This window comes from Lipotes vexillifer, unplaced genomic scaffold (genome assembly GCF_000442215.2).
Source record: "Lipotes vexillifer unplaced genomic scaffold, Lipotes_vexillifer_v1.1 scaffold232, whole genome shotgun sequence".
Taxonomy (NCBI): domain Eukaryota; kingdom Metazoa; phylum Chordata; class Mammalia; order Artiodactyla; family Lipotidae; genus Lipotes; species Lipotes vexillifer.
Genome location: NW_006793997.1, coordinates 3,292,661 through 3,318,393, shown reverse-complemented (window position 1 = coordinate 3,318,393; position 25,733 = coordinate 3,292,661). Strand labels below are relative to the sequence as shown.

The window sequence follows — 25,733 nt, the reverse complement described above, 5'->3', positions numbered from 1 at the left end:
ATGGTTGTTAGTATTTGCCTTATGTATTGAGGTGCTCCTATGTTGGGTGCATAAATATTTACAAGTTATATCTTCTTCTTGGATCGATCCCTTAATCATTATGTAGTGTCCTTCTTTGTCTCTTCTGATAGTCCTTATTTTAAAGTCTATTTTGTCTGATATGAGAATTGCTACTCCAGCTTTCTTTTGGTTTCCATTTGCATGGAATATCTTTTTCCATCCCCTTACTTTCAGTCTGTATGTGTCTCTAGGTCTGAAGTGGGTCTCTTGTAGACAGCATATATATGGGTCTTGTTTTTGTATCCATTCAGCCAATCTGTGTCTTTTGGTGGGAGCATTTGTCCATTTACATTTAAGGTAATTATCGATACGTATGTTCCTATTCCCATTTTCTAAATTGTTTCAGGTTCATTATTGTATGTCTTTTCCTTCTCTTGTGTTTCTTGCCTAGAGAAGTTCCTTTAGCAGTTGTTGTAAAGCTGGTTTTGTGGTGCTGAACTCTCTCAGCTTTTGCTTGTCTGTAAAGGTTTTAATTTCTCCATCAGATCTGGGTGAGATCCTTTCTGGGTAGAGTAATCTTGGTTGCAGGTTTTTCTCCTTCATCACTTTAAATATGTCCTGCCACTCCCTTCTGGCTTGCAGAGTTTCTGCTGAAAGATCAGCTGTTAACTTTATGGGGATTCCCTTGTGTGTTATTTGTTGTTTTTCCCTTGCTGCTTTTAATATGCTTTCTTTGTATTTAATTTTTGACAGTTTGATTAATATGTGTCTTGGCGTATTTCTCCTTGGATTTATCCTGTATGGGACTCTCTGTGCTTCCTGGACTTGATTAACTATTTCCTTTCCCATATTAGGGAAGTTTTCAACTATAATCTCTTCAAATATTTTCTCAGTCCCTTTTTTTTCTCTTCCTCTGGAACCCCTATAATTCGAATGTTAGTGTGTTTAATGTTGTCCCAGAGGTCTCTGAGACTGTCCTCAATTGTTTTCATTCTTTTTTCTTTATTCTGCTCTGCAGTAGTTATTTCCACTATTTTATCTTCCAGGTCACTTATCCGTTCTTCTGTCTCAGTTATTCTGCTATTGATCCCATCTAGAGTATTTTTCATTTCATGTATTGTGTTTTTCATTGTTGTTTGTTTCATCTTTAGTTCTTCTAGGTCCTTGTTAAATGTTTCTTGCATTTTGTCTATTCTGTTTCCAAGATTTTGGATCATCTTTACTATCATTATTCTGAATTCTTCTTCAGGTAGACTGCCTATTTCCTCTTCATTTGATAGGTTTGGTGGGTTTTTATCTTGCTCATTCATCTGCTGTGTGTTTTTCTGTCTTCTCATTTTGCTTATCTTAATGTGTTTGGGGTCTCCTTTTTGCAGGCTGCAGGTTCATAGTTCCTGTTGTTTTTGGTGTCTGTCCCCAGTGGCTAAATTTGGTTTAGTGGGTTGTATAGGCTTCCTGGTGGAGGGGACTAGTGACTGTGTTCTGGTGGATGAGGCTGGATCTTGTCTCTCTGGTGGGCAGGTCCACGTCTGGTGGTGTGTTTTGGGGTGTCTGTGGAATTATTATGATTTTAGGCAGCCTCTGCTAATGTGTGGGGTTGTGTTCCTGTCTTGCTAGTTGTTTGGCATAGGGTGTCCAGCACTGTAGCTTGCTGGTCGTTGAGCGAAGCTGGGTGCTGGTGTTGAGATGGAGATCTCTGGGAGATTTTCGCCGTTTGATATTACGTGGAGCTGGGAGGTCTTTTGTGGGTAAGCAATGCCATTTCCATTGAGCTTTCGCGCTGCCCTAGTCTTGAAGCTCCCGCCACTGCTCCTCAGGCCGGGTCCCCGTTGATCTCTTTTTTAATGAGTTTGTTTTGAAGCATAATTGACCTACTGTGTTAGTTCCTGTTATACAATATAGTAATTCAGTATTTGTATACATTTCAAACTGATGGCCACAGTAAGTCTATGATGTCACCGTACAAAGATGTTACATAGTTATTGACTGTATTCCCCACACTGTATTTTTCATACCTGTGACTCATTTATTTTGCTACTGGAAGTTTGTAACTCTTGGTCTTCCTCACCTATTTCTCTCCTCTCCCTAACCTACTCCCCTCTGGCAACTACCTGTTTATTCTCTGTATCTGTAACTCTGTCTGTTTTGTTGTATTTGTTCATTTGTTTTGTTTTTATTGTTTATAATGCTGGTTTGGCCAATTTTTTTCTTTTAAGATTGATTTGTTTGGTTGGTTGTGCCGGGTCTTAGTTGCGGCAGGCGGGCTCCTTGGTTGTGGCATCTGAACCCTTAGTTGCAGCATGCATGTGGGATCTCGTTCCCTGACCAGGGATCGAACCTGGGTCCCTTGCATTGGGAGCACGGAGTCTTACCCACTGTGCCACCGGGGAAGTCCCCATTTGTTTTATTTTTTAGATTCCACATATAAGTGAAATATATGGTATTTGTCTTTCTCTGTCTGATTTATTTCACTTAGTATAATACCCTCTAGGTCCATCCATGTTGTTGCAGATGGTGAGATCTCATTCTTTTTTGTAGCTAACATTCCTCTCCTGGCCATTCTTGTTTCATTATCACATCATATTTCAAATCAGTCCCTGGTGCCTGTGTCCCCCAGTAAAAAACCTGTTCATTTATTTTTTATTTTTTTATTTTTTTTGCGGTACACAGGCCTCTCACTGTTGTGGCCTCTCCTGTTGCGGAGCGCAGGCTCTGGACGCGCAGGCTCAGCGGCCATGGCTCATGGGCCTAGCCGCTCCGCGGCACGTGGGATCCTCCCGGACCGGGGCATGAACCTGCGTCCCCTGCATCGGCAGGCGGACTCTCAACCACTGCGCCACCAGGGAAGCCCCCTGTTCATATTTTTATTAGATGGTGTTAAACTTATTAGGTAACTTATGGAGAATTGATTTCTTTATGATTTGGGGTCTTCCTCCTCATAAATACCATATGTCTGCATTTTGACAAGCCTCTGTGCCCTACAATAAAGTCTTACATGTTTGCTGTTACTTGAATTCCTAGCTATTTCATTTTCTTTTGTTGTTGTTTGACATGCCAGCCTTAGGGTCACTTTAACTGGTTCCAGTCTTGTACTCTAAAAACAACAAAGGATGATATTTATTTATTTATTTATTTATTTATTTTTGGCTGCATTGGGTCTTTGTTGCTGTGCGGGGCTTTCTCTAGTTGCAGTGAGCAAGGGCTACTCTTCGCTGCGGTGCACGGGCTTCTCATTGCGGTGGCTTCTCTTGTTGTGGAGCACGGACTCTAGGCACGCAGGCCTCAGTAGCTGCGGCACACGGGCTCAGTAGTTGTGACTTGCGGGCTCTAGAGCACAGGTTCAGTAGTTGCAGCACTTGGACTCAGTAGTTGTGGCACACGGGCTCAGTAGTTGTGGCTTGTGGGCTCTAGAGCGTAGGCTCAGTAGTTGTGGTGCACGGGCTTAATCGCTACAGCGGCATGTGGGATCTTCCCAGACCAGGGCTCGAACCCATGTCCCCTGCATTGGCAGGCAGATTCTTAACCACTGCGCCACCAGGGAAGTCCCAAGGGATGATATTTAAATCAGGCACTTTTGGTAACTTTATCTTCTTTACCTCTAAAGACCCTTTGAGGTAGGAACTAATATGACTCAATCTGGACATAGTAGAAAGTGGTGAATTAATGAATGATTGATCCTCACTTTGCCGTTGGAGGCCCAGAGGCCCTGAGAAGTTAAGTTCCCCAGGGACACTTAGCTAGTCTTACACGTTAGAGCAAGGTGTTAATTCATGGGTTCCACTCCAAACAAATGCTTCTGATCACCATGAGATACAGTTACGGGGATGTTAAAGGTCTTCTGGAGACAAACACGGGATCAGTGAGAGAAGTTGCTGACATTTATTGAGCACTTATGTGTGAAACATCTGTTGTGTGTTTTGTGTGTTGCTGCACTCCCCAGCCCCCCACCCCATGCGGCAGTTCTGTTATTACCCCTGCTTTGCATGTGAGGAAACCAAGGCCCAGAGAAGGTAGCTTGTCCAGACAGTTAAACAGATTTCCTTATTGCAGCACTTGTCAGTACCCTTTTTTTTTTTTTTCTGCATTGAGTCTTCATTGCTGTGTGCGGGCTTTTTCTAGTTGCGGCAAGCGGGGGCTACTCTTCGTTGCAGTGCACGGTCTTATTGCAGTGGCTTCTCTTGTTGCAGAGCATGGGCTCTAGGCGCGTGGGCTTAGTTGCTCCGTAGCATGTGGGATCTTCCCAGACCAGGGCTTGAACCTGTGTCCCCTGCATTGGCAGGCAGATTCTTATCCACTGCGCCACCAGGGAACCCTCCCAGTGCCTTTAACACGACATTCCAGTGGCTATCTACACTGTCCAAAAGAAGCAGTTGTTAGGGCAGCTGGGCTGGGGCTGGGCATTGTGAACTTTTTTAACTTTTTAAGGTAACTGAGGGATGAAGATGGCCTCCCTTAGCTGTTTAAATGCGTGTTATTACATTGCATGTGCATTTTAGTGGGATGTTCTGAATGCTGACTGCATCGTGAGTCTCCGAGACAAGATGGAACATGCCACATAATGGCATCTGACCGGGGCCTGTCTATGGTCCTAATTAGGTCCTGGCTCGTTGCTAAGTGCTTTATGGACATGATCTCATTTAACCCCCCGGGACAGCTGTGTGCACCTCGTGAGCTGAGAGGTTCCCACTGCAGGTGAAGAGCTGGGTCCAGGAAGGTTGAGGGGCCTGCTCAGCTCTGTGGGATTAGGACGTGCCAGAGCTGGGACTTGCACCATGTGTGCATGACCCTTCTTGCTCCCTGGGTCTGTAGGTGCCAGACGGATACGCCGTCTGCTGTCTTGGGCAGCTTTGCTTGTCTCTCACCCAGGGCCACGATCATGTCTCTTGAGGACTTTGAACAGCGTTTGAATCAAGCCATTGAAAGAAATGCCTTCCTGGAGAGCGAACTGGACGAGAAGGAGAATCTCCTAGAATCTGTTCAGCGACTGAAGGATGAAGCCAGAGGTCAGGAGGCCTTGGCTTTGCTCTTTGTGTTTCACCACCATTGTGCCCTCTCCGGGCCTGAGGGTGTCCTGTTCCACAGCATCACCCAGCATTACCTGTGTTCCGAGGGCAGGGACCACACCAGGCAGGCTGAGCCTTGGTCCCCACCCTATGCTAAGAATTGTCAGATGTCCATCCCTGTAGAGACCCTTTGTGGGTATTTAAGCCCAGCACCCACTTTATGCTCAGCAGGAGCACAGGAGTTTTGTGGGGAGAAAATGCCTGTTGATGGAATTGCTAGCCAGCCCATTACTTTTGTGACTTGATGGCTGCTGATACACGTGGCTTGGAAGTCCAGAATCTCATCAGCGTTTGCTCTTTGGAGGTAGCACTTCCAAAGGTAGAGCTTTCTAACTCTAAGACATTAGCAAGTCATCCAAGTTGGGTCCCTAAGAGATTTTGTTAAAGTCCCAATTAATTGTTATGACATTCATTTGGTTTCTAATGTTTAGCCAGTAGAAGGGGGTTTAGAAAGAAAAACTCTTTTAAGTTTAAAAGGTACTTTTTCCTAAATGCCCATCAGTAATGAAGTTCTTAAGTAAATTACATAGATTTATTTTGTGGAATGTTAAACGGTTGTTCAAACAAATACGGTATAGATATAAATGTAGTCATAGAAAGCTTGTTAAGGGGCTTCCCTGGCGGTCCAGTGGTTAAGACTCCGTGCTTCCACTTCTGGGGGTATGGGTTCGATCCCTGGTTGGAGAACCAAGATCCCGCATGCCGCTTGGCCAAAAAAATTAAATAAATAAAAAAGCCTATTAGGACATACCATTGAAGGGGGGAAAACACATAGATAGTAGATGTATGTTTCTATTTACGCTTAATAAAAGTTATTCATCTTATGTGCTTAATAGATACACATATAAACTCTATGTGTGAAATGCAGGGAAAAAGGATTGAGAAGATCTCCCTCATGTTACAGTTGAATAGGAGTGAGGAGGGGCATTTGAGAACGGGTTGGGAAAGCACATTTTCACTTAGTATTCTGTGTATACCTTGATACATTTGAATTCTCTTAAAACAGTAAAAGCAGTAGTGTATCACTGCCATGATTTGAAAAAAATTTTAAACCTTTTTGTTTTTACTCAAAAGAAAAACTATGTAGTTTTGCAGGCCTTCCAGGCAAGATCCTGTGGGATTTGCTTCATTCAGGGTTTCCACCTGGAGTTTTTCACTCTGGTGGTTCTTCTTGCTGACCCGTGTCTCCTGTTGACCCTCCCCTTGCCCCATCACTCAAAGCAGGGACTTAATCTGAATCCTTTTCCTGGCCCAGATTTGCGGCAAGAATTGGCTGTGCAGCAAAAGCAGGAGAAACCCAGGACCCCCATGCCCAGCTCTGTGGAAGCTGAAAGGACAGACACAGCTGTACAGGCCACTGGTTCCATGCCATCCACCCCCATAGCTCATCGAGGACCCAGCTCTAGCTTAAACACACCTGGGACGTTCAGACGTGGTAAGGAGGATGGGAATCAGGAGGGTTCTCTTGGCTTCACAAAGCTTTCCTGGGTGAGAACCGGGGTGGGTCCTGGGTGAGAGAGAAGTAGGACCAGGCTGTACAGCAGAGAGCAAACTGGGGTGCTCACAGGGGCAGACCGTTGTGGTGGGTGGGAGGAGCCTCTTAGATGTAAGACGATAGGGAGTAGTGGAGTCTGCGGCAAACTAGAGAATGGAAGCCTCATCCAGAGGGGCAGCTGCCACTCTGCTTCTACCACAAGAGGTGTGGGCCCAGCAGACACTCCACTCTTCACCAGAAGCCAGAAATCCTCTTGTCTAATATGAAATCTCCCAAATTAGAAGTTTCAGTAACCAAATAAAAAATTTAAAAAGCATTCTGTGGGTCCAGCAATACATCATCTAGAACTGGACCCAGCATAACCTGTGCTATGCAGTAAAACCCAAGAAATCTGAGTTCTTCCCCAGCCCCTCTGATTAACTTTGAGGCTCTGATTGGGCCACTTAATAGTAAATAATAAAAATAGACAATTATTGAGCACGTAGGATTTGCCAGTCCCTCTGCTTACTGTGCTTTGTATTTACATATGACCTCACTGGATTCGCACCACGGCCCAAGACGCAAGTAATGCAAGTGCTGTCCCCATGTGATGGATGAGGAGACTGAGGCCCTGAGCTAAGGAGCTGGCCTGATATCACGCAGCTGGCAAATGGCAGGCCGGCTCCCGGGGTTACACCACCACATGCTCCCTGTCCCTCAGCTTGTGCCCAGGATGAAGAGAGTGTGAGGTTTCCACAATCCCAGTCTAGATCACACTTGAATAAGCACACGACTCAGCTGGGCCTCAGATTTAGCAGGTCTGGGCAGGGCCTGAGATCCTGCGTTTCTAACAAGCGCCCAGGTGATGCTGGTCCTGCTGCTCCGTGAGCCCTGCTTTGAAGAGAGAGGAGGCTCTGAGGAGCAGAACCCTTACTAGTGGGGCTTGTTCAGATGCTGTTAATGTTAATTAGCCGTATGGAATTCCTAGAAGTTTAAGAGGGCCTGTTTTGATTTTGTTTAAAAAGAATAGCAGGTAAAGATAAATATTAAGTATAGTCATTATAAGGCTGCAAGAAGTTGGTCATCAGATGCTCTTGCTATGTTAGGCAACAAACCATTGACCGAAACAGGGCAGCGTTGGGATCAGAGGGGCTTGCTCACCCACCCCCGGGTTTCACGTTCAGAGAAGTTAGTGCACAGACTTTTGAGTGTGTGTTGGTGTCATGTGTGCATTCTTTTGCACACGCAGGTCTGGACGACTCCACTGGGGGGACCCCCCTCACGCCAGCGGCCCGGATATCTGCCCTCAACATTGTGGGAGACCTGCTGCGGAAAGTGGGGGTAAGACGGCACTTCCCCAGGGTCCGTGTGGTGGTCTTCTGTCTTCAGGAGACTTGAGGGGTGACCTTACCTATTGCTTCCCCTCTGGCAGAGGCTTCATGAGGTGCAGGTGTCACCCTGGCTCTCGTGTCCCTTACAGTCGCTGCGCTTCTATGGGTGTTGTTTCTGACAAACACCCGGGCTCTGACCCTGAGTCACCCTTTGATCCCAGGCTATATCTTTCTTTCCCTGTACCATTTTCCCTGGCAATTTGGGAGATTCGGATGGTATCTATGATATTTTTTCTTAATTTGAAAAAACTGAGAAACATTTGAAAACTGCCTTCCCTTTTTTTAATTTCTCAGGGAGTTAAAGGGAAAATCTTGAAAGGCTAGGGCAGAGAACATGACCTTATAGGTTTTATGTTAATTCCAGGGAAGGAGTCTTTTGTGCTTAAGAAATCACATAGATATTCTCTGTAGTTGTTTTTCTTAGTTTTAAACATGATGCCTGGAAAGCCACAGAGTTTAAGTCCTGCCAGTCTGTCATTGACCAGAATGTATGCATTCAGAGTTAATAGAAGCTTGCAACTCGTTTTCTATGTTTTTCCTTTTGGCTTTTGTGTTTTTGGATTGCTGTTGTATACGCAGGTTTTTCTGTTTAGTTAGAGTATACAGAAGCTCAGGGTGATCTCAGTACCCATTGGTTTCCAGAGGGTCTGTTTACAGCGAGGCAAGTCCTCCTTCAAACCTCCGGCCACTTGGTGTATGTTTTACAAGGTAGTGGAGAGAGTGAATGATGCCAAAAGTTGATTTTATATTTCTTGTAGGCAGACTTAAATCATAGGTCAGGGTGGGGACTCTTCTGGAAGCTCCTAAATATCGTAGACTACCAGTTCTACGAGTTGGACGTACATTGAATTTGGGGATGGGGTGGAGCACGCTTTGGGATTCTAACACACAACCCAGTTTGACAACCACTGTCTTAAGCTATTATTATGTGTATGGGCTCTGGTGAGAGGCAAGAGTTCTTGTCTTCAGCTTGAGACAGGAAAGCATATTTTTTTCCAGGCTCTGGAGTCCAAACTTGCTTCCTGCCGGAACTTCGTGTATGATCAGTCCCCAAACCGACCCAGTGGCCCAGCCTCAGGGTGGGGGAGCAAGAACAGAGACGGCGGCGACAGACGGCCAGGCAGCACCAGCGTGCCTCTGGGTGACAAAGGGTCAGTACCTTCTGCTGTTCCTCCTCATTGTCAGGAGAACCCATCCTCTCCAGCCGGGAGCCTCTGACCCCTGACCCACAGCCATTTTTCAGAGTCGCAGGATTATGTCAATGAGGTATTATCCTCTACCCCATCCCTTAAGACAGAGTTAGGTGGTGTCTGCTGGTTTAGGCAAACGGCCAAGGAGAGGGTCATTTTTATTACTTGATTCTGCAGCCCCAGCTCCCGGTCATGCTGTGAGAATGTCCTTTGTGTAAATCACTCCCTTGTTTAGGACTCAAACTTCAAACACTGCTCTGCTTCCCCCAAAAGAGGATTTTTTTTTAACCTTTAGAACCTTCAGGAAACTGAATCAGCCAGACTAGATTTCTGAAGCCAGTCACCTGATTGGAAAACACAAATCTGACCTCTAACAGCTTCATTTATTTTCTTGCCTGAAGAAAATCAGTGCAGCTTCCAGATTCTAGAATTCTGTAAGATGTGCCACCATCTCACTGGACCCCAGGCCACGTAAATTTGGGGGCGATCAGTGGCAGACAGAGGACAGGAAATGAAGAATCGTTCTCCCCAGCATGCACATAACTTCCGGACCTTTAGATGTGGGTGTTTTTTTGGAGCGTCTTCTGCGACTGGGCTTTTTGCGTGGCCTTGGGCATGTGAGCCCTAGATAGCCAGTGTCCTTTTCTTCATTTCACAGGAGAGAAAATTGAGACCCAATGAGACACTGCTCCTGACCTTGATATTCACTCTTATAACTTTGTGGGGCCCCGTGCTAGCCAGTCTATTACAGCTGTAATGTCCGCCTAATTTGGTTTGCTCTGTCTGAAGGTTGGGAAAACGCCTGGAATTTGGGAAGCCGCCTTCAAATATTTCCTCACCATCACTGCCGTCAGCCCAGGGTGTAGTCAAGATGTTGCTTTAGGAAATCCACGGAAGCCAAGGCCCCGGTGTCTGTGCAGGAGTCATTTTACCCTCCTTCCCTCTTTAAACTAGGTTTTTGTTTTTTTTAAGTTAGTTTGAGAAATACGAGCAAGCAGCCGCACTAGCCAGTGACGGTGGGGGGCGGGGATCGCCTGTGGCCCCGGGTGGTCGTCCCCAGGAAATGCCATCTCATAACCCCTGGCATCCTTGTCGGGGTGTTGCCAATGGACAGGGACAAAGCGGACCCTCTGGAAATGGCAACGTGGGTGCTGAGGCTGCTCCATCATTTTCAGCAGACCTGAGTCCTGATTGGTCTTGAGAGGTGTTTTTCATGACCGGGGACACCTATAAAGTGGGGTCTGAGCCCATCTCAGGCTCACTCCGGCCCCCACTTTGTTGGAGCTTCTTCCAGAACAAAATCTCCAGTGCTCTTTGGCACAGCAGGGATCAGTGCACTGAAATCACATCTAGGGGTGAAGAACAGAACAGGCATGTACCTTTTTTTTTTTTTTTTTTTTTTTTTTTTTTTTTTTTTTTTTTTTTTTTTTTTTTTTTTTTTTTTTTTTTTTTTTTTTTTTTTTTTTTTTTTTTTTTTTTTTTTTTTTTTTTTTTTTTTTTTTTTTTTTTTTTTTTTTTTTTTTTTTGTGGTATGTGGGCCTCTCACTGTCGTGGCCTCTCCCGTTGCGGAGCACAGGCTCCGGACGAGCAGGCCCAACGGCCACGGCTCACGGGCCCAGCCGCTCCACGGCATGTGGGATCCTCCCAGACCGGGGCACGAACCCGTATCCCCTGCATCGGCAGGCGGACTCTCAACCACTGCGCCACCAGGGAAGCCCCAGGCATGTACCTTTTATTTAAACTGTGGTGTGGTGTACCTCTGAGACTTTTTAATCTGCCTCTCACTGAGGCTTTTAGAGGCATGCTTGAGTTTCAGAGTACGTTTTGTGGCACCAGGTCAGTGGAAACTCTGTGTCCTCTTTAGACCAATCCTGGCTGTGAGTTGTCCTGAGCCCCTCTGTCCTGGCCTGGGGGTGACCTCTGCTTCAGGACCCTTAGGGTCTCTGGGGTATGATGGCCTTGGTAATGCAGCCCCTAAGAACAGGACTTCATTCAAAGCCTTGATGAAATAATTGGGGTGACCTTCGGGTAAGATTAAACCACCAAGACTGTCGGTGGGAGGTTCCTTATTAAAGAAGAAACGAACCCAGGATTTCCACACAGATGGCGTGCAGCTCATCCCTGCGGGTTGTGAACGGCAGTCTCACAATTTGGACGCAAGTAAAAAGAACACATGAATTCCAGCGCGTGCGTGCAGCTTAACGGCCTTCTGTTACTAAGTTATTTTTCCAAAAGAACAGCAAAAATATCCTTGGGTTGAAAACAGAACTTTCCAAATGCTACTGAAATTCAGCAGAGAATTAAACTTGAGTGCCCACTTGGTTGCCCTGGCAACATTCTAACCTATATCGGTAAAAGATGTACTTTTATTTTTTTAAAAGAACAATAAAATCAAGAGAAACTGATTTTCAGCTAGTTTGTGGTGGTCAGTAAATGCTGCTGCCTTTGTGCTTCTGTGTTTGCTATCTGGTGATGAAAAACTTTAGTTTTTTTAACCAAGTGACTATGAAAAAAACTCCTTTTTTAAAGATTTCCTTTCGAGTCAGCTTCTTAGAATTGTATTGGGACACGTGCGTGTCCTGTTCAGGGTGTATTAGCATTTGGTCATTCAGTGCGTCCTTGGTTTCTGTAATTCCCCTCTTTTCACTCTGTTTGATCCCATGGAGTTGGTGTATGGAATCATATGTGTTGAGTGGAAACTTTGCCAGGGATCTCTGTCTAGGACATGCAGGCCAAGGAAGGGATGGGCCCAGGCCTGGGTTTTATGGCCCTCACGCCAAGAACGATTTTTACATTTTTAAAGGGTGGCTTAATTTTTTTTTTTTTGCGGTACGCGGGCCTCTCCCTGTTGTGGCCTCTTCCGTTGCGGAGCACAGGCTCCGGACGCACAGGCTCAGCGGCCATGGCTCACGGGCCCAGCCGCTCCGAGGCATGTGGGATCTTCCTGGACCGGGGCATGAACCCGCGTCCCCTGCATCGGCAGGCGGACTCTCAACCACTGCGCCACCAGGGAAGCCCAGGGTGGCTTAATTTTTTTAAAAAAACGACAAAAATGTGACAGAGACCATGATGGAGGCTAAAATACTCAACTTTCTGGGCCTTTATAGAAAAAGTTTGTCGAGCCCTGCCGGGCGAAGTCTTATGTTTTAACTCAAACATTCAAGGAACTCATATTCTTCACATTAAATATGTGCTGTTTTGATTGATAAATATGTTCTTCCCGGGCATGGTCCTACTCCCTGGGCCTCGAGCCACCCACCTCCTGTGTGGAGGAGCCCCTCACTCACACTCACTCTGTGTCTCTGCTCTTGGCCAGTTGCTCTTGGGGTCTCAGACGATTCATCTCACCGTTCCCCATTTAATGAAATAATAACCCTGACTTGATAGGGTTGTCATGAGGATTAAATGAGGCCACCCCCCCACCCCGTGCTTTTTCTCTAGAAAACAACAGAAAAGTCAACTCTATTCTAGTGATTTATAACCTTTTATTAGTGAGGGTGTCCTTAAGTACAGCTGGGGTGCATATAAAACAGCGTGACATTACTGCTCTTAGCCGTTTGAGCGGCGTCTCCTTTTTAATTCACGTGACTACAGAAGGCACTTGGTCTTGGTGAACTGTGTGCATCTGATGTGCGGGAACCGGAGGGAAGAGGAATTTTCAAACCAGGGCCCACCGGGACGATGGAAGAGTCCACGGGGCAGGAAGGGCTGGGGGTGGGGACAGTGGCACCCATCGTGGTGACTTTCTCCCCAATTCATGTAAACTAAGTTGCCAGTGATTCGTTACCATGGATATATTTTTCTAAAAATTCAAAATCTCTGCACAGTTCTCGGCAGAGGGAGTGGGTGTGTCTGTGTCACCTGTTGGGTTTTTCTCCTTCGGTACATTGTTCCAAACTAAGTTGATGCCCTGAATGCAGGGTAGTGGTCTTTATATTCATCGTGAGGGGTGTCTGTGATGTTTGGAGTTTGAAAATGGATTTAGACGGTGCTAAGACGAGTCCACTGGGTTTGGTTCTGCCCTGTTTTGAGCAAGTTGTTCATTCACTGGCTTTGGTTCCGTTGAAGTCTGCATCGCGAGCGTCCATATCCTCTTCAGAACCGTCCGCGTTTTCAATAACTCTACGTCCTCCAGACCTTCTCGAGGGAACAAAAGAGGTCTCGTTCCCTCGCCTGTGGGTGTTAAGAAAACACACGTTTCTTTAGTACAGAAATCTCCCTCGAGCTTGGAAGAGATTTTCAGATGGGGCAAAAAACAAACACAAACAAACTCGAATGAGACGCAAATATTCAGATTGAAGTGAACAAATCCTGACCCATATGGGTGCATTTAATTAGCTGGAATGGGGGCAAAGTAGGTTTTTCAAAGCGGGACCATCTGCTTTAAAAAATGTCTGGCTTGGTCGATTGCTGACCCACAGGATTCTGGTTGGCTGTGGATTTCTGTTTAGAAAAGAAGGAAAAAAGGCAAGTGGGGGTGATGGCCTCATGGGATTATTCCTACACTGTGGAGCAGGGATGAGGGGGACCTGTTGTGTCTGCGCCTCCTTGGTTTCAGAAGGAAAAGGGGGTAGGGGTTTAGGTTTTGAATTGTAGGAAGGTGAGAATGACCACCAACCCTTGAGGGGGAAGGAGGTCCCTGCGTGGATGCTAAGGGTGCTGTCTGGTTAAAGGCACTGCATTTCTCTGCTTTTATGGAGCAGAATTCTTGTTCTGAGTTCCCCCAGGGCAGGGATCTCGCCTGTTTTGGGTGCACCATGGCAGGCACTGTGCAAGGCATAGAACGGGTGCTCAATGAATATTTGTCAGAAAAACATTAGACATGTTAATCCAGGGTGTCTTTTAGCCCTAGCTGGTGGGACACCCCTTTCTTTCTGTCCTTTCCGCTCCCATCTCCTCTCCTCCGTGCTGCTGGATGCCCATTTCCCCCAGGGCCTTCCCTGGTCACCTGAAGTGAGGCTTTGCGTAGGAGGGCAGGGCAGGCAGGAGGAGGAAAAATCAGACCCGCCTGCACTTAACCTCCACTGTTTGGAAGGAAAGTTCGCCTTCTTTTCAGCGACCACAACAAATAACGTTGTGTGTTGGGCTCCAGCCATCTGACCCTGTTTGACAGGTCTTCACTCATTTTAGGATGTCTAAGAAGAAAGCAAGTTTTTTGCAACAAAAACGACCTGCTTCGCCACACAAAGGCTGGACAGAAAAGCCACGAGGGTGAGCCTATCCCAGTGAACCCAGCCCGTCAGTTCTTTAGTCAAAGGGGGCAACTCAGGTAAGACAGGCATAAGCAAGGTCCAGAGATTTCCTGATCGCTGGCATGGGGCTTCCCAACACGAGCCTTCTGAGGTCCAAGGGTGGGAGGAACCTGGGCTGGTAAAACCCACTGGGGACGGTGGATGGTACTTCCCAAGGGGCAGCGATCAGGAATAAATACTTAGTAGCTACTGCCGACTAAAGACCTGGGTCAGCCTCACTCCCATCAGAGGGAAGCTTCTAGGCCTCCAGCTCCTTTTATTTATTTCTTTTTGGCCGCACCTCAGATGCAGAACTTCCCCAACCAGGGATTGAACTTGTGCCCCCTGCAGTGGAAGCACAGAGTCCTAACCACTGGACGGCCAGGGAAGTCCTCCAGCTCCTTTGGCACTAACTTTCTATCACTCAGTCTCTAGAGGTTCTTTGAAAGTTTCTTCCTCCTTTAGCACTGTGTTCTCCAAGAACTCGGGACAGAGTAGGGTCCCGGCCCGCAGGGCTCAGCAGCCACCCACACAGCTCTCCTCCATGTCTAACCCTCCAGGTGCAAAACTGGATGGGATGGCCTGGAGCTGGGGACACTGGCTCAGGCCCCCTCTGTCTCTCCGAAGAGTCCGCATTTGCTAACTAGAGGAGTTTAACTGATTAATGCGCTCCCTTGATCTAAGAAGTAAATCAATTGCGCCTGGGTCCCTGTAAGCCCCCTGCATGGGCACCAGTCCTGAAGCCAGTCTGTTCTGGTTCAGGGGCCTTTCTTGAAGGAACTGGCTTCAAATCCTAGGCAAAGGTTGACACTGGCTATATCTGTCACAGGAAGTAAAGGACCCCTCTAAAATTTTCTTAAAGGGTTTGATCCTGGAGAACTTGGATTCTATTCGTGGACTCTGAAACGTACCTAAGGTACTCTTGGCATCCCAGGGATCGGCACAAGAGCGTAAGCACCTGCTGCTTTGCAAGGACTCAGTTTCCATCAACGGGTGGGTCCTACACCCCAGCCAACCCTAGACTCCAGCTTATCCCGTGATCGGCATGCGCTGGCAGAAAAACTGCTCAAAAGCCGTGTCTTAGAGGCATGACGCTCCTGCCTAAAACTCCTGCCAAGACCTTATCCAGCTTTAAGTATTTGGGTAGTGATAGCAAGGCGGGATTCTCCAAGAGAGAAGGCAGACACAAGGCAGGGCTGGCTGGGTCTCTCAAGGAGGATGAGGCGAAAGCCAGGCCCCAGGTGCCTCACTTCACGTGTGACGACGTTGTCAGGATCCCAGAGAAGTCGAGGCCTCTCAACCCTGTCTTCTGAAGGCCCCGTGCGCTCCCTGAGTCTTGGGTGTCCGTCCCCGGTCCGTGAACATGTGCCCGTGAGACCTCCAGTAAAGGATCTGCCTGGACCGCGCCAGGCCCTGTGGTGGCCGGTGTGGCCCTCGTGCATTGAAGATGCAGTTAGCAGCTGGCCCTCGCTCAAGCCCCACGCAACCCCAGTGAGACATCGGGGTGAGAGCTCGTTTCCCTCGCACGTGTGTGTGGAAACCCCACCTTGGGGGGCACATTGCTGGGCTGCGGCCACCGTGACCCTGTGCTTTGCTAATTCTGACTTGTGAACCAGACCAGCCAGATGGAAGCTGTTCTCCGGGATGGTACCCAGACAGTGGAGCTGGCATATCTGCTCAGTGTGGTGTCTGAGCCAGACGAGAGAGTACGGCACAGCCATGGCCTCATCATTACAAGGGGCCTGTCACACAGGTAAGAGCCATCCAAGCCACACGCAGCCTCTAAACTCTCAGCACGTGGCGACAGGCCACATCGGTGCCACGTCACACGCCAAAGCGGGAGGGAGGAAGGAAGGAAGGAAGGAAAATGGGTAAAGAGTTGAGGTCTTCTTGTGTCGATATTGGTTTTGATGACAGTTTTGAACTAAGGTATCTAGGCCTTCAGATTTTGTAGGAATCCCGGGAATTTGCGAGGGCTACAAAAGGGGGGCGGGGCGGGGGGGAAACAGGTTCGCAGAAAGGAAATGGAAACCAAGAGCCACAGACATGAGCCGCGAAGCTGCAGGCATGATACCTGGTGAGTCATTGCGGAGTTTCCTGGGGGAGGGGGCCTCTGAAACAGAGAGAGAGAGTCCCCGGTGGTTACCATCCTCCCATTCAAGTGCAATTTTAATCATCAGTGCATTTGCTTCAATTAAATAATTAAAGGCACCTTTAAGTCACCCTTACGGTGGAGCACCTGAAGCCACGAGCTCTCAGCCTGGCACACAAAAGGACGAGGCTTTTTTTTTTCCCAATTAAAAAGCAAATTTCTGTCCTTCAGAGCTTCTCTGAAGAACTCAGGTGGCTTCCTCCCATTCTGCATATCTGTTCAGGAACGTAAAGGAATCTGAGTAAGCTAGTCCAAAATATCCTTGTGGGAACAGAACCTGAACAGACCTGGGCAAGGAGCCTGCAGCAGGCTCTCATTTTTGTATCATTACTCTGTCTTCATTGCCTTTTATGCCCATAGCAAGACAGTAGAGGTGGGCACCCTGGGCGGCTCCTGTGGAGATACCTGGTGGTGTCAGGAGTGATAAGTGTGTTGGTGGGGCTCTAAGCAGGGCTTGTGTTGAGATTTACCTGCCTGGTAAAACTGTGTGAAACTTGCTGTATAATTTCTTGCTCGCTGAGGAGTTGGCTAGGCTTGCCCTCCTCAAGGCTCTAGTGCTTGATTTTGTGCTTTTGTGCATCTAGAGGACTCAGAGAAGGTGGAAAAGGTAGGACCCGTCTTCCACTTGTATGTTGTGTGCGTGTTCATATTAACTGCAAAAAATGGTTAGTCCGATGCCAGCCTGTACAGCCCAAGAAGGGTCGTTGTCTGGGGCAGAACCCAAAGAGGATGGTTGGCATGTGCTGCAAGAATCATCGGTCCCAAGAAAGGGAGCAGTGACAACAAAAGGGTGAGAGAGCTGGGGTGGCTGACTGCTCTCCCACTGCTCAGCCCGCCTCCGAGGAAGGGCAGCATCCAGTCAGCAGCCGAGCAAGTGCTGGGGGGTCCAGCAGTGGGGACGCACCACCCCTCACCTTGCACGGGCAGGGGGCTCCTTCCCAAATCCCTGTACTCCGAGCCAGTTGCTCTCTTTCCCCTCCTGAAAGGGGTTTGGGCTTTCCCCTTGTCTTGTGCAGTGGTTCTCAGAGTCTGGAGTTGAGATGCCAGGTGATTGCAGAGGGTTCCTAGGTATGCCCTTGGACTGCTGAATTGCACAGTGAGAAAGGGATTCCCTTTTCCCCTCTTAAATAATCTGATTACATCAGAAAATCTGTTTGGTGCTAACGTCTTTGTCATTCCCTTTCTAACTGAGAAGTCTGCCTTCAGGTCATAGTCATCAGTTTGTGGCCACAATAGCTAGAATTCACTATTGTTTCGTTTTCACTGTTTCAACTTCATTGTGACCTGTTGACGCAAGCCATGCTGGTTTAACAGTACAGGGGTGGTAGGTTTCATTTGTAAATAGACATATGTATGATTAAATAGTTAACTGCAAAGAAAACATCAAGTCAGCAAAAGTACAGGTGGTAAGGCAAAATGGCAAAGGTGGTACGAGAATGCCTGAGGTTGGAGAAACATCACCTCTGACTCAACGATTGAAGGTTTATTCTGTGCCCAGCACTATCCCAGACACTGAGGATGAATAAGCAGACAAAGCCTCTGTGTTCATGGGCTCACAGGCCAAGAGTGAGGACAGACTGTGTACAAGATAAGTAAAAGAAATAGCAAGTTCCATGATGACAAGTGGGTAAGAGAGAGGAGAACGGTAAAGAGAAAGGTAGGAAATTCTAGTAACATGGGTGAGTGAACACCTGCAGGAAGGGAAGGAGGGGCCAGCTAGTGCAGCAAGCTGGGGGAGGGGCATTCCAGGCAGAGAGAGCAGCCAGGGCAAGGGCCTTGAGGCAGTGTAGGAAGAGGTGGAGGTGGAGGGGTAATTTAGGAGGCAGAGTACAGAGATCACGTAGGGCCTAGTGGAACTAACCATTGTGAAGATGTTACCTTGGCTGTGAGTGAGGTGGAGCCCCCATAGAGGGCTCCAAGCAAAGGAGGGACGTGATCCAGCTCCATTTCTGTGTTGAGAACAGACTATAAGGGGCCAGTATGGATGCAGAGAGGCCCACAGGGAGGCTGAGAAAGGTGTCTAGGTGGGAGGAGAGGGTAGCTTGGACCAGGGTGGCAAGCAGTGGTTCGATTCTGGATGTAGAGTATCCAGAGAGGGAGAGTCGACCAGATTTCCCAACAGAGTGGATGCAGGGTGTAAAGGAGAGAGAAGAATAAAGAATGAGCACAAGGTTTGTGGCCTGGATTAATGGCAACTTTCAGCTGCAGAGGATTGTGAGAAGAGCTGGTTTTGGGGTGAAGGGGTTCAGTCAGGGCCCAGGTTGGGGTATGTTTAGGTGTGAACTGCCTGTTAGGCATTGAATGGGAATGTCAAGGAGGTCTGGAATCCCAGGAAGTCTGGGCTGGAGATAAACTAGGAAGTCACTAGCTACAGATGGAACTTTGAAGCCACCAGGCTGGTTCAGATCACCTAAGGAATGAGCAGCAGTAGGGATGGAGAGAGGACCAGGATGGCGCCCTGGGGCAGGAAGACGGGGTGGGGGTGGGGGATGGGGAGAGGACCAGGATGGCGCCCTGGGCAGACCAACAGCAACTGGGCTTTGAGATGAGGTACCAGCAGAAGAGGTGAAACATGACCAGAAAGGTAGGAAGGATACCAGGTGAGGGTGGTATCTGGGAGGCCCAGTAAAGAGGAGTGATGGGCTATAGCATATGCTGCTGAGTCAGGTGAGGACTGAGGACTGACCACTGAGTTAGAGTTTTGTGGTAACAGCAGGGAAGCGGGGTTAGGTTTGTTCACCTAATGGAATGACTCAGTGAGAACACATCACAAGGGAGAAGGCTAGGACTTTCAGGAACAACGTCCTCAGTTAAACAAGAGGGGGTGGGTCTGATGGTGGGGTGGACCTCGGTTGGTGCTGGACAGTTGAGCACAGAAACGGGGGAAAAAAACAGAGGAAATGAGCATAGATGTAGGGAGGTGTGTCGATAGGGAAGTGGGGGCTTGTCTATACTTCATGATAGTTTCCATTTTTCCATTAAACAGGAAGTGAAGTCATCAGCTGAGAGTGAGGATGGCAGGGATAGTAACTTTAGGGAGAGTGAAAAGCAGATGCCTAAGGGGAGAGGGCTGAGAGGATGGGGAAGGGTGAGAGGAGGCGGGGACTGAGAGGAAGGGGGAGGCCAAAGTCCAGACAGCACTAAGTGAGGTCGGCTTGGTTCCGCCATTTAGAGTTTCCAGCGGAAGTGGCAGCACACCTGTTTGCTTTTCCACACTGCTTTGAGCTGCAGAAGGTTGGCAGTTGGGTTTAATTTGGCTTGTGTTTTAACCAAGTCAGCACAACACAGCAGGAGGGGAGACCAGAGTGTGGAGGATGTGGGAGAGGCCGACCATAACCATGGAGCCGGTGGGGCTGCGAGAGGATGAGAGGAGGAGCCGAGGGGTTGGAGACCCCGGCGGAGACAGAGGGAGTGAGCTAAAGAAAAGTGGTGGCAGGCAGATGGTGGGTGCTTGATGGTCACATTAGGGCTGAGAGTTACTGGGAATGCCCGGGGAGTGGCAGGGTCCTGGAGGAGAGAAGGTCGTGGACTTGAGAGGCTGGATCACCCACCTGCTGTGGGGTGTGAGCGAATGTGATAGGAAGCACGGAGCTAAAACCTTCAGGGAACCAGGTGGACCAGGGGATGGGAAGGAGCCCTGAGGAGCAGGGGAGCACCCACGCCCCTCAGGCTCTGAGGTTCAGGGGTGTGGGAGAGAAAACAACTGCAGTCCACTTACAGCAGAGGGTCTCGACTGTGGGCGATGGCCCCCCCGGGGGACGTTGGGGGAAGTGCCCCTGCATCTAGTGGCTGGAGGCTAGGGATGCTGCTCAACATCCTACAGTGCACAGGGCAGCCCATGATAAAGAATAATTCAGCCCTGAATGGCAATAGTGCAGAGAAACGCCGAGTTAGGGAAAGGTGGGGAAGAGAAAGTCCAGAAAAGAGGTTAAGGGAGAAGGGATTCTGCAGATGTTGATGACACAGTGAAGAAAGGTCTCAGGAGATGGAGGTACTGCCGCCTCCTCCTCACCTGGAGGATGGGATGGGAGCGGTTGTTAGGACAGAAGGGGTGCTGCTCAGAGGGAGGGCCCCTGTGATCTGGGCCCCGCCCACGTCCAGCACACACTGGTGCTGCGTACGTGATGCTGAGCCGGAAAGCCGCGAGGGCTTTGGGGAAAGGGGCTCTGAGCCACTGTGGAGTTTCAGGCCGACCCGTGCACCCAGCCCATGAGACGAGGCCCCCGGGGGCTGGTCCCTCACCTGAGCTTGCTCTTGAGTGCCGTCACCTCGCGGCCCATGGCCTCGTTGCTCTCTGTGGCCTCATCCAGCTCCCGCTGCAGCTTCCTGCGGTTGGCGTTGATGCGCTGGGACTCTTCCTCCGCCTCCTCCAGCTGCCTCTTGAGTTGCTTGACCCTCGTGTTTCCTTTCTCAGCCTGACAAGGAGAGGCCCGAGGGTCAGGGGGGTCTGTGGCGGGGCTTGCGGGGCTGGGAGGGGGCGGGGCAGGGTTACCTGCTCCTTGTACTGCTCTGCCATTTTGCGCTCGTCTTCCACCTGCAGCAGGGCCTCCTTCAGCTTCTTGTCCTTCTGCTTCAGCGACTTGGTGGCCGCCTGTTTCTCTCTGCACACACAGGGGGAGTGGGGATGTTTCGGATGGGGAGGGCCTCCCCAGCAGTCGGTGTGTAAACCAGACCAGCATGGCCCACGGTGGGCACTTTTCCTGAGCCCAAATCAGGGCTCATCCTGAGAATAATGTTCGTCCATGAAAAGGAATGAAGTGCTGACATTGGCTACAGCATGGGGGAGCCTTGAAAACATGCTCCTTGAAAGAAGCCAGTCACAAAAGGCCTCATGATGTATGATCCCACTTGACGAAATGTCCAGAATAGACAACAGAGACAGAAAGTAAATCAGTGGTTGGCTGGGGATGGGAAATAGTGGGTGATGGTTAAGGATACAGGGCTGCTTATTGGTGATGACAGTGTTCTACAGTTGACTTTGGCGAGCGTGTGCCTATGAACTGTACACTGAAAGCCACTGAACTGTACACTTTAAATGTGTGAACTGTGTGGTATGTGAGTTATCCGTAAAGCCACCACCGAAAGCAAAAACAGTGCTGTGACCTTACAGCTCAGGGACCGTACTTAAGTGAGAAGCCTTCCCATGTTTCTGTGAGCTGATGATCTAGATGTTTTGTCTACCCATTAATGTGACATCCTGCAGACACACGTTAGGCAAAGTGACACGAGCTCCTGGGAAGTCTGGCTGACATCACTGAAGAGTCATGCTGCTTAGAGCAGAGGCTTACTCCGGGCCAGGCTAGGGCACAGCACCTTCCTATGTTCTCACTCAGTTCTCGCAACACAGCTGCAGCGCAGGTACCACTGAGCTGATTTCTCAGCCAGAACTGATGCCCAGAAAGGCTGACTGACCCCCAACATCCCTGCCACTCACTGGCAAGCCGGCTGTCATTCGGGCGCTGGTCCCACCGTACCTGGCCTCCTGCTCGACCTGCTCCTCTAGTTGCGCGATCTTGGCCTCCAGAGCCGCAATGGTGGACTTGAACTTGGACTTGACTGCCCCCTCCATCTCCTGCAGCTTGCTCCGCAGCTCCTTGTTCTGGCGCTCAAGCTGCTGCCGCGCACTTTCATTCTTCTGGGCCGTGCTGCGCTCCGTGGCCAGCTCATTGTTGAGCTGCTCAGCCTGGGGAGGAGGGTGAAGGTCACCAGGTAGAGGGCTTGGGCAGTGCCAGATGGTGCACTGAGATGAACGGCTCCCCCCCGCCCCGCAACCCCCAGCCTTCGTTGGCCTCTGTGCAGGTCCCTGGAGCTGGAGCACCCAGAAGCCCTCCTCCTTCCCCTCCATCAGCCAGCTCCTTCTTGGCCATCCTTGAAGACCCAGCTCAAGAGGCAGCTCTTCCAGGAAAAGCATCCCGGTGCCACCCAGGCGCCCAGGTTACACGATGGGTCCCCAGCGCCCATCACGGAGCTGGCGCTCAGTGACGTCACTGAGTGCTCACTGTTGTTAAGGCAGGGGCTGAGGAAAGAGCAGGAAGGAGACCGCCAAGGCCCTTATGGGCGAGCATCGTCTATTGGAGGGAGCCACCAAAGGAGGTGCTGCAGGCGGGGGTGCTGGCGTGACCGGAAGGGGAGGGAGTGGATGCTCGGGAGCAGATGTGCTGGGTCCCTACTCTCCCGTCTTCGCATTCTCGTCCACCCCCACCGGGGCCTGGCACACAGGAGCCTGTCCTGAAGCCGTGTGAGGCGTGGGACGGGGCGGATCTGAGGCATGTGCTGCCCTGCTCCTGGCCGCCCCGGCCCCACCTGCTGTGTGGCCTTCCGGACTCGGTCACTCATGGCCTCCATGTTGCCTTGCTCTTCCTCCAGCTCCTCCTCCAGCTGCGCGATGCGGGCCTCCAGGCGGCGCTTCTCGTCCTGCAGCGCGTTCCTAAGGGAAAGGCAGCCACTCTGGGGCCTCCAGCCTCCACTCAGAGGCTTAGCGAGCTTCCTCTCTTGGAGAAGCGATGCCTCAGGGTTGCCGCCTTTTATAACTGAGGCTCGGAGAGGCTTAGAGGCTTGTCCAAAGGTACACAGCGGGAAGTGGGGAGCCAATTGGTGTCAGCAAAGCCAGGCCTGGGGTGAGGATCAGCTCCCTCCTCCCCGACGTCCCCAGATGCCCCATCCCCACCATGCCGTTCATTCAGAATGAGTGAAACTGGCTACACCCTCAAATAGGGTGTGAGAACCCCATGACCCCTGTCACAAGCTCAGCTGAATGTTCTGTCATTTTCAGCATTAAATGGGGTCCAGGAGACTCTCCTCTGACTGCCTCTCCCTCATCATCTGAGTCTAGGGACCCCCTTCTCCCCATGAGGCTCATACCTTCCAGACACGCTGCTGGCCAGTTCCTCAGCCAACTCCTCCTTCTCCAGGTCTGCCTGCTTGCGAGCCCTCTCGGCCGCGGCTAGATCCTGGACGGTGGCAGGTGGGGAGCAAGGAAACCTGCTGTCTGCCCGGAAAGGGCTGAGCCCACCCGAGAATCCACCCTGTTCCTGTCACCTGGCCCCCAGCCGTCTCTAAAATGGCTTGGCCTCCTCTGAGCTCAGGGGGAGGCCTGCAGATCCGTCAGGGAGGGAACCCTGTGTCTTTCCCCACCCTTGCTGTGGGGCCCACCCGTGTGGAATGCTGGACGGGGGTGCACAAGCTGGGGGTGCCCGGGGCTGCTATCACGGCGTCCCCATCAGGGCTCTCGCAGCAAGAAGCAGCCTTTACCTCCTGTAGCTGCATGAGGTCTGCCTCCAGGCTCTTGGCCTTCTTCTCATTCTCTTTGGCCGAGGCAAAGATCTCATCCCGGGAGGTGCGGGCGTCTTCCAGCTCTCTCTGGAAGTCCTTCATCTGAGCCTGCGTGGTCAACAGGTGGTACCAGCTAAGAGGTCCTTACTCACCGAGTCCTGCTGCCCAAATTACCTTTCTGTGCCAACCCTAGGATTTCCCACGATTGACCGCAGAGCCCTCAGCCTCATGTGACCAGGTGGCTGCCTGGGGCACGGTTCTGGATGGGCTCTGCAGACCTAAGAAGCCGTGCTGAGATCTGGGGGCCGCAGCCAAACGCCTGATGTTGCCCCACCCCGACCCCCAGGGCAGGAAACAGCCCCCAAAGCTAAAGGGTGATGGAAAAGCACCAGGTGACCAGGCACCGGCGACAGAGGGAGGCCTGTGTCCTCCCACTGCTGCTGACCTGGCTTCCCCCGCGCGCCCGGCCCTCGGGGCATCACCCACCTGCAGTTTTCGCAGCTGCTTGATGGCTTCCTCCCTCCCCTTGATGGCCGAGTCGGCCTGCAGCTCCAGGTCCTTCAGGTCCCCTTCCAGCTTCTTCTTGGCCGCCACCGCCAGGGCACGTTGCTTTCTCTCGTCTTCCAGTTCCGTCTCGTACTCGTGAAGCTGAGCAAGGAGAGAGAAGTGCGCTGCCGGGCAGGGCCGCCCCTAGGATCCCTTCCCGGTGCCCAGGTTTGCACAACCACCTGCAAGGTGGGTTTCTCATCCCCAGGTCAAAGGTGAGAGATCAGAGTCTCCATGAAGCCAGGAAGTGGAGGTGGGAGGAAGGAAGCAGGCTGCCCCACCTCCCCTTCCCCCCTTTCCTTCCTCCTCAGAGATTACCTGCCTCTGGAGCTGCCTCCGCTTTTCTTCATTCTGCTCGTCCCGGGCCTGGAGATCCCGCTCGAACTGGCCCTTCAGGGCCTGCATGTTGACCTCCAGCCTCAGCTTGGCATCTTCTGTCGCCTGCAGCTCGTCCTCGAGCTCTTCCAGCTGGGTCTTCATCTCCTCCATCTGGGTTTCCAGGGCCCGCTTGGACTTCTCCAGCTCGTGGACCTTTTACGTAAGGGTTGACGTCATGAAGATGGTCGGGCAGCCTCCAGGGACAGCTCATCAAGGTCAGGGAGATGGCTTTTGCCACTCTCAAGATGCATGACCAGGATTCCAGACCGGAGCCATCCTCTCGGAACCCTTGACTCAGGACCCACCCCCAAATGCAGTTCCCAACCGGGCCCCTTCTTTGCATCAGCCCGAGGGACTCCTTCCAATTCCTGAGTATTGCTTAGCATGAAGGAGGCATGGAGCCCCCTCCTTCCTCCCGTGGACTGATAAATAGCACAGAGAGTGGGTGGGTGAAACGTAGACAAGCAAAGATGATGAAGAGCCACTTACGTTCTTGCCCACGTCGTCCTTGGAGCTAACCAGATCCTCCATCTCAGCTTTGAGCATTTTGTTGGCCCTCTCAAGCTCCTCTTTGGCTTCTAAGGCCTCCTCAAGGGCCCGTGCCAGCGACAGGGCCTTGGTTTCCTTTTCCCTGGCTTCCGCCTCGGCTCTGTCCCTTTCATCCGCATATTTGGAAGAGATGTTTTTCTCCTCGGCCAACAACTGCAACACAGCAGAAGACCCAGAGGTGAGCTCTAGGCATGCCCGAGGGTCAGCTACATTGAACTGCAAATACGGGGAAGAAGCCTTGTGTCCGGCTGAACTTGTCCTGGTGCAGGTGGAAGGAAGTCAGGTGTCTAAGCAAACAGTTTATAATAAGACTGCTCCCCGACTTCGAGGTCAACCTTCTGCAGAGCCAGCATCCGCTGAATCTCTGTGCTTGGAAATCACTGACGCTTCCCATGTTGGTTAGAATGTGCTGCGACTGAGGTCAAGGTGACATTTAATCCTCCCAGAGTCCATTTCTTTTGTTGTTTCATGGCCACGGTCGCTCGCT

At 50.4% G+C, this 25,733-nt stretch overlaps 2 protein-coding genes across 6 annotated transcripts in view; one reads left to right on the top strand and one right to left on the bottom strand.

Annotated features, from left to right (window-relative positions):
- The window catches only part of NDE1 (nudE neurodevelopment protein 1), a 27,133-nt gene extending 17,132 nt beyond the window's left edge, over positions 1-10,001 (top strand). The window contains exons 4-8 of the mRNA XM_007466945.1: positions 4,867-5,003; positions 6,319-6,498; positions 7,787-7,878; positions 8,928-9,079; positions 9,908-10,001. Coding sequence (XP_007467007.1) covers positions 4,867-5,003; positions 6,319-6,498; positions 7,787-7,878; positions 8,928-9,079; positions 9,908-10,001 — 655 coding nt within the window. The remainder of the gene's footprint in view (positions 1-4,866; positions 5,004-6,318; positions 6,499-7,786; positions 7,879-8,927; positions 9,080-9,907) is intronic.
- Positions 10,002-13,142: 3,141 nt separating this feature from the next.
- MYH11 (myosin heavy chain 11) overlaps positions 13,143-25,733 on the bottom strand; it is a 125,137-nt gene continuing 112,546 nt past the window's right edge. For 2 of the 5 annotated variants that reach the window (XM_007466941.1, XM_007466942.1), the window contains 11 exons: positions 25,187-25,399; positions 24,638-24,850; positions 24,260-24,421; positions 23,753-23,881; positions 23,363-23,451; positions 22,805-22,928; positions 21,976-22,184; positions 20,994-21,102; positions 20,744-20,916; positions 16,424-16,462; positions 13,143-13,291 (listed from right to left, as the gene is read on the bottom strand). In XM_007466941.1, the coding sequence (XP_007467003.1) occupies positions 16,432-16,462; positions 20,744-20,916; positions 20,994-21,102; positions 21,976-22,184; positions 22,805-22,928; positions 23,363-23,451; positions 23,753-23,881; positions 24,260-24,421; positions 24,638-24,850; positions 25,187-25,399 (1,452 nt within the window). In that variant the 3' untranslated portion in view covers positions 13,143-13,291; positions 16,424-16,431. Of the gene's footprint in view, positions 13,292-16,423; positions 16,463-20,739; positions 20,917-20,993; positions 21,103-21,975; positions 22,185-22,804; positions 22,929-23,362; positions 23,452-23,752; positions 23,882-24,259; positions 24,422-24,637; positions 24,851-25,186; positions 25,400-25,733 lie in introns of those variants that run through there. The other 3 variants (XM_007466944.1, XM_007466940.1, XM_007466943.1) reach the window with 2 other exon arrangements.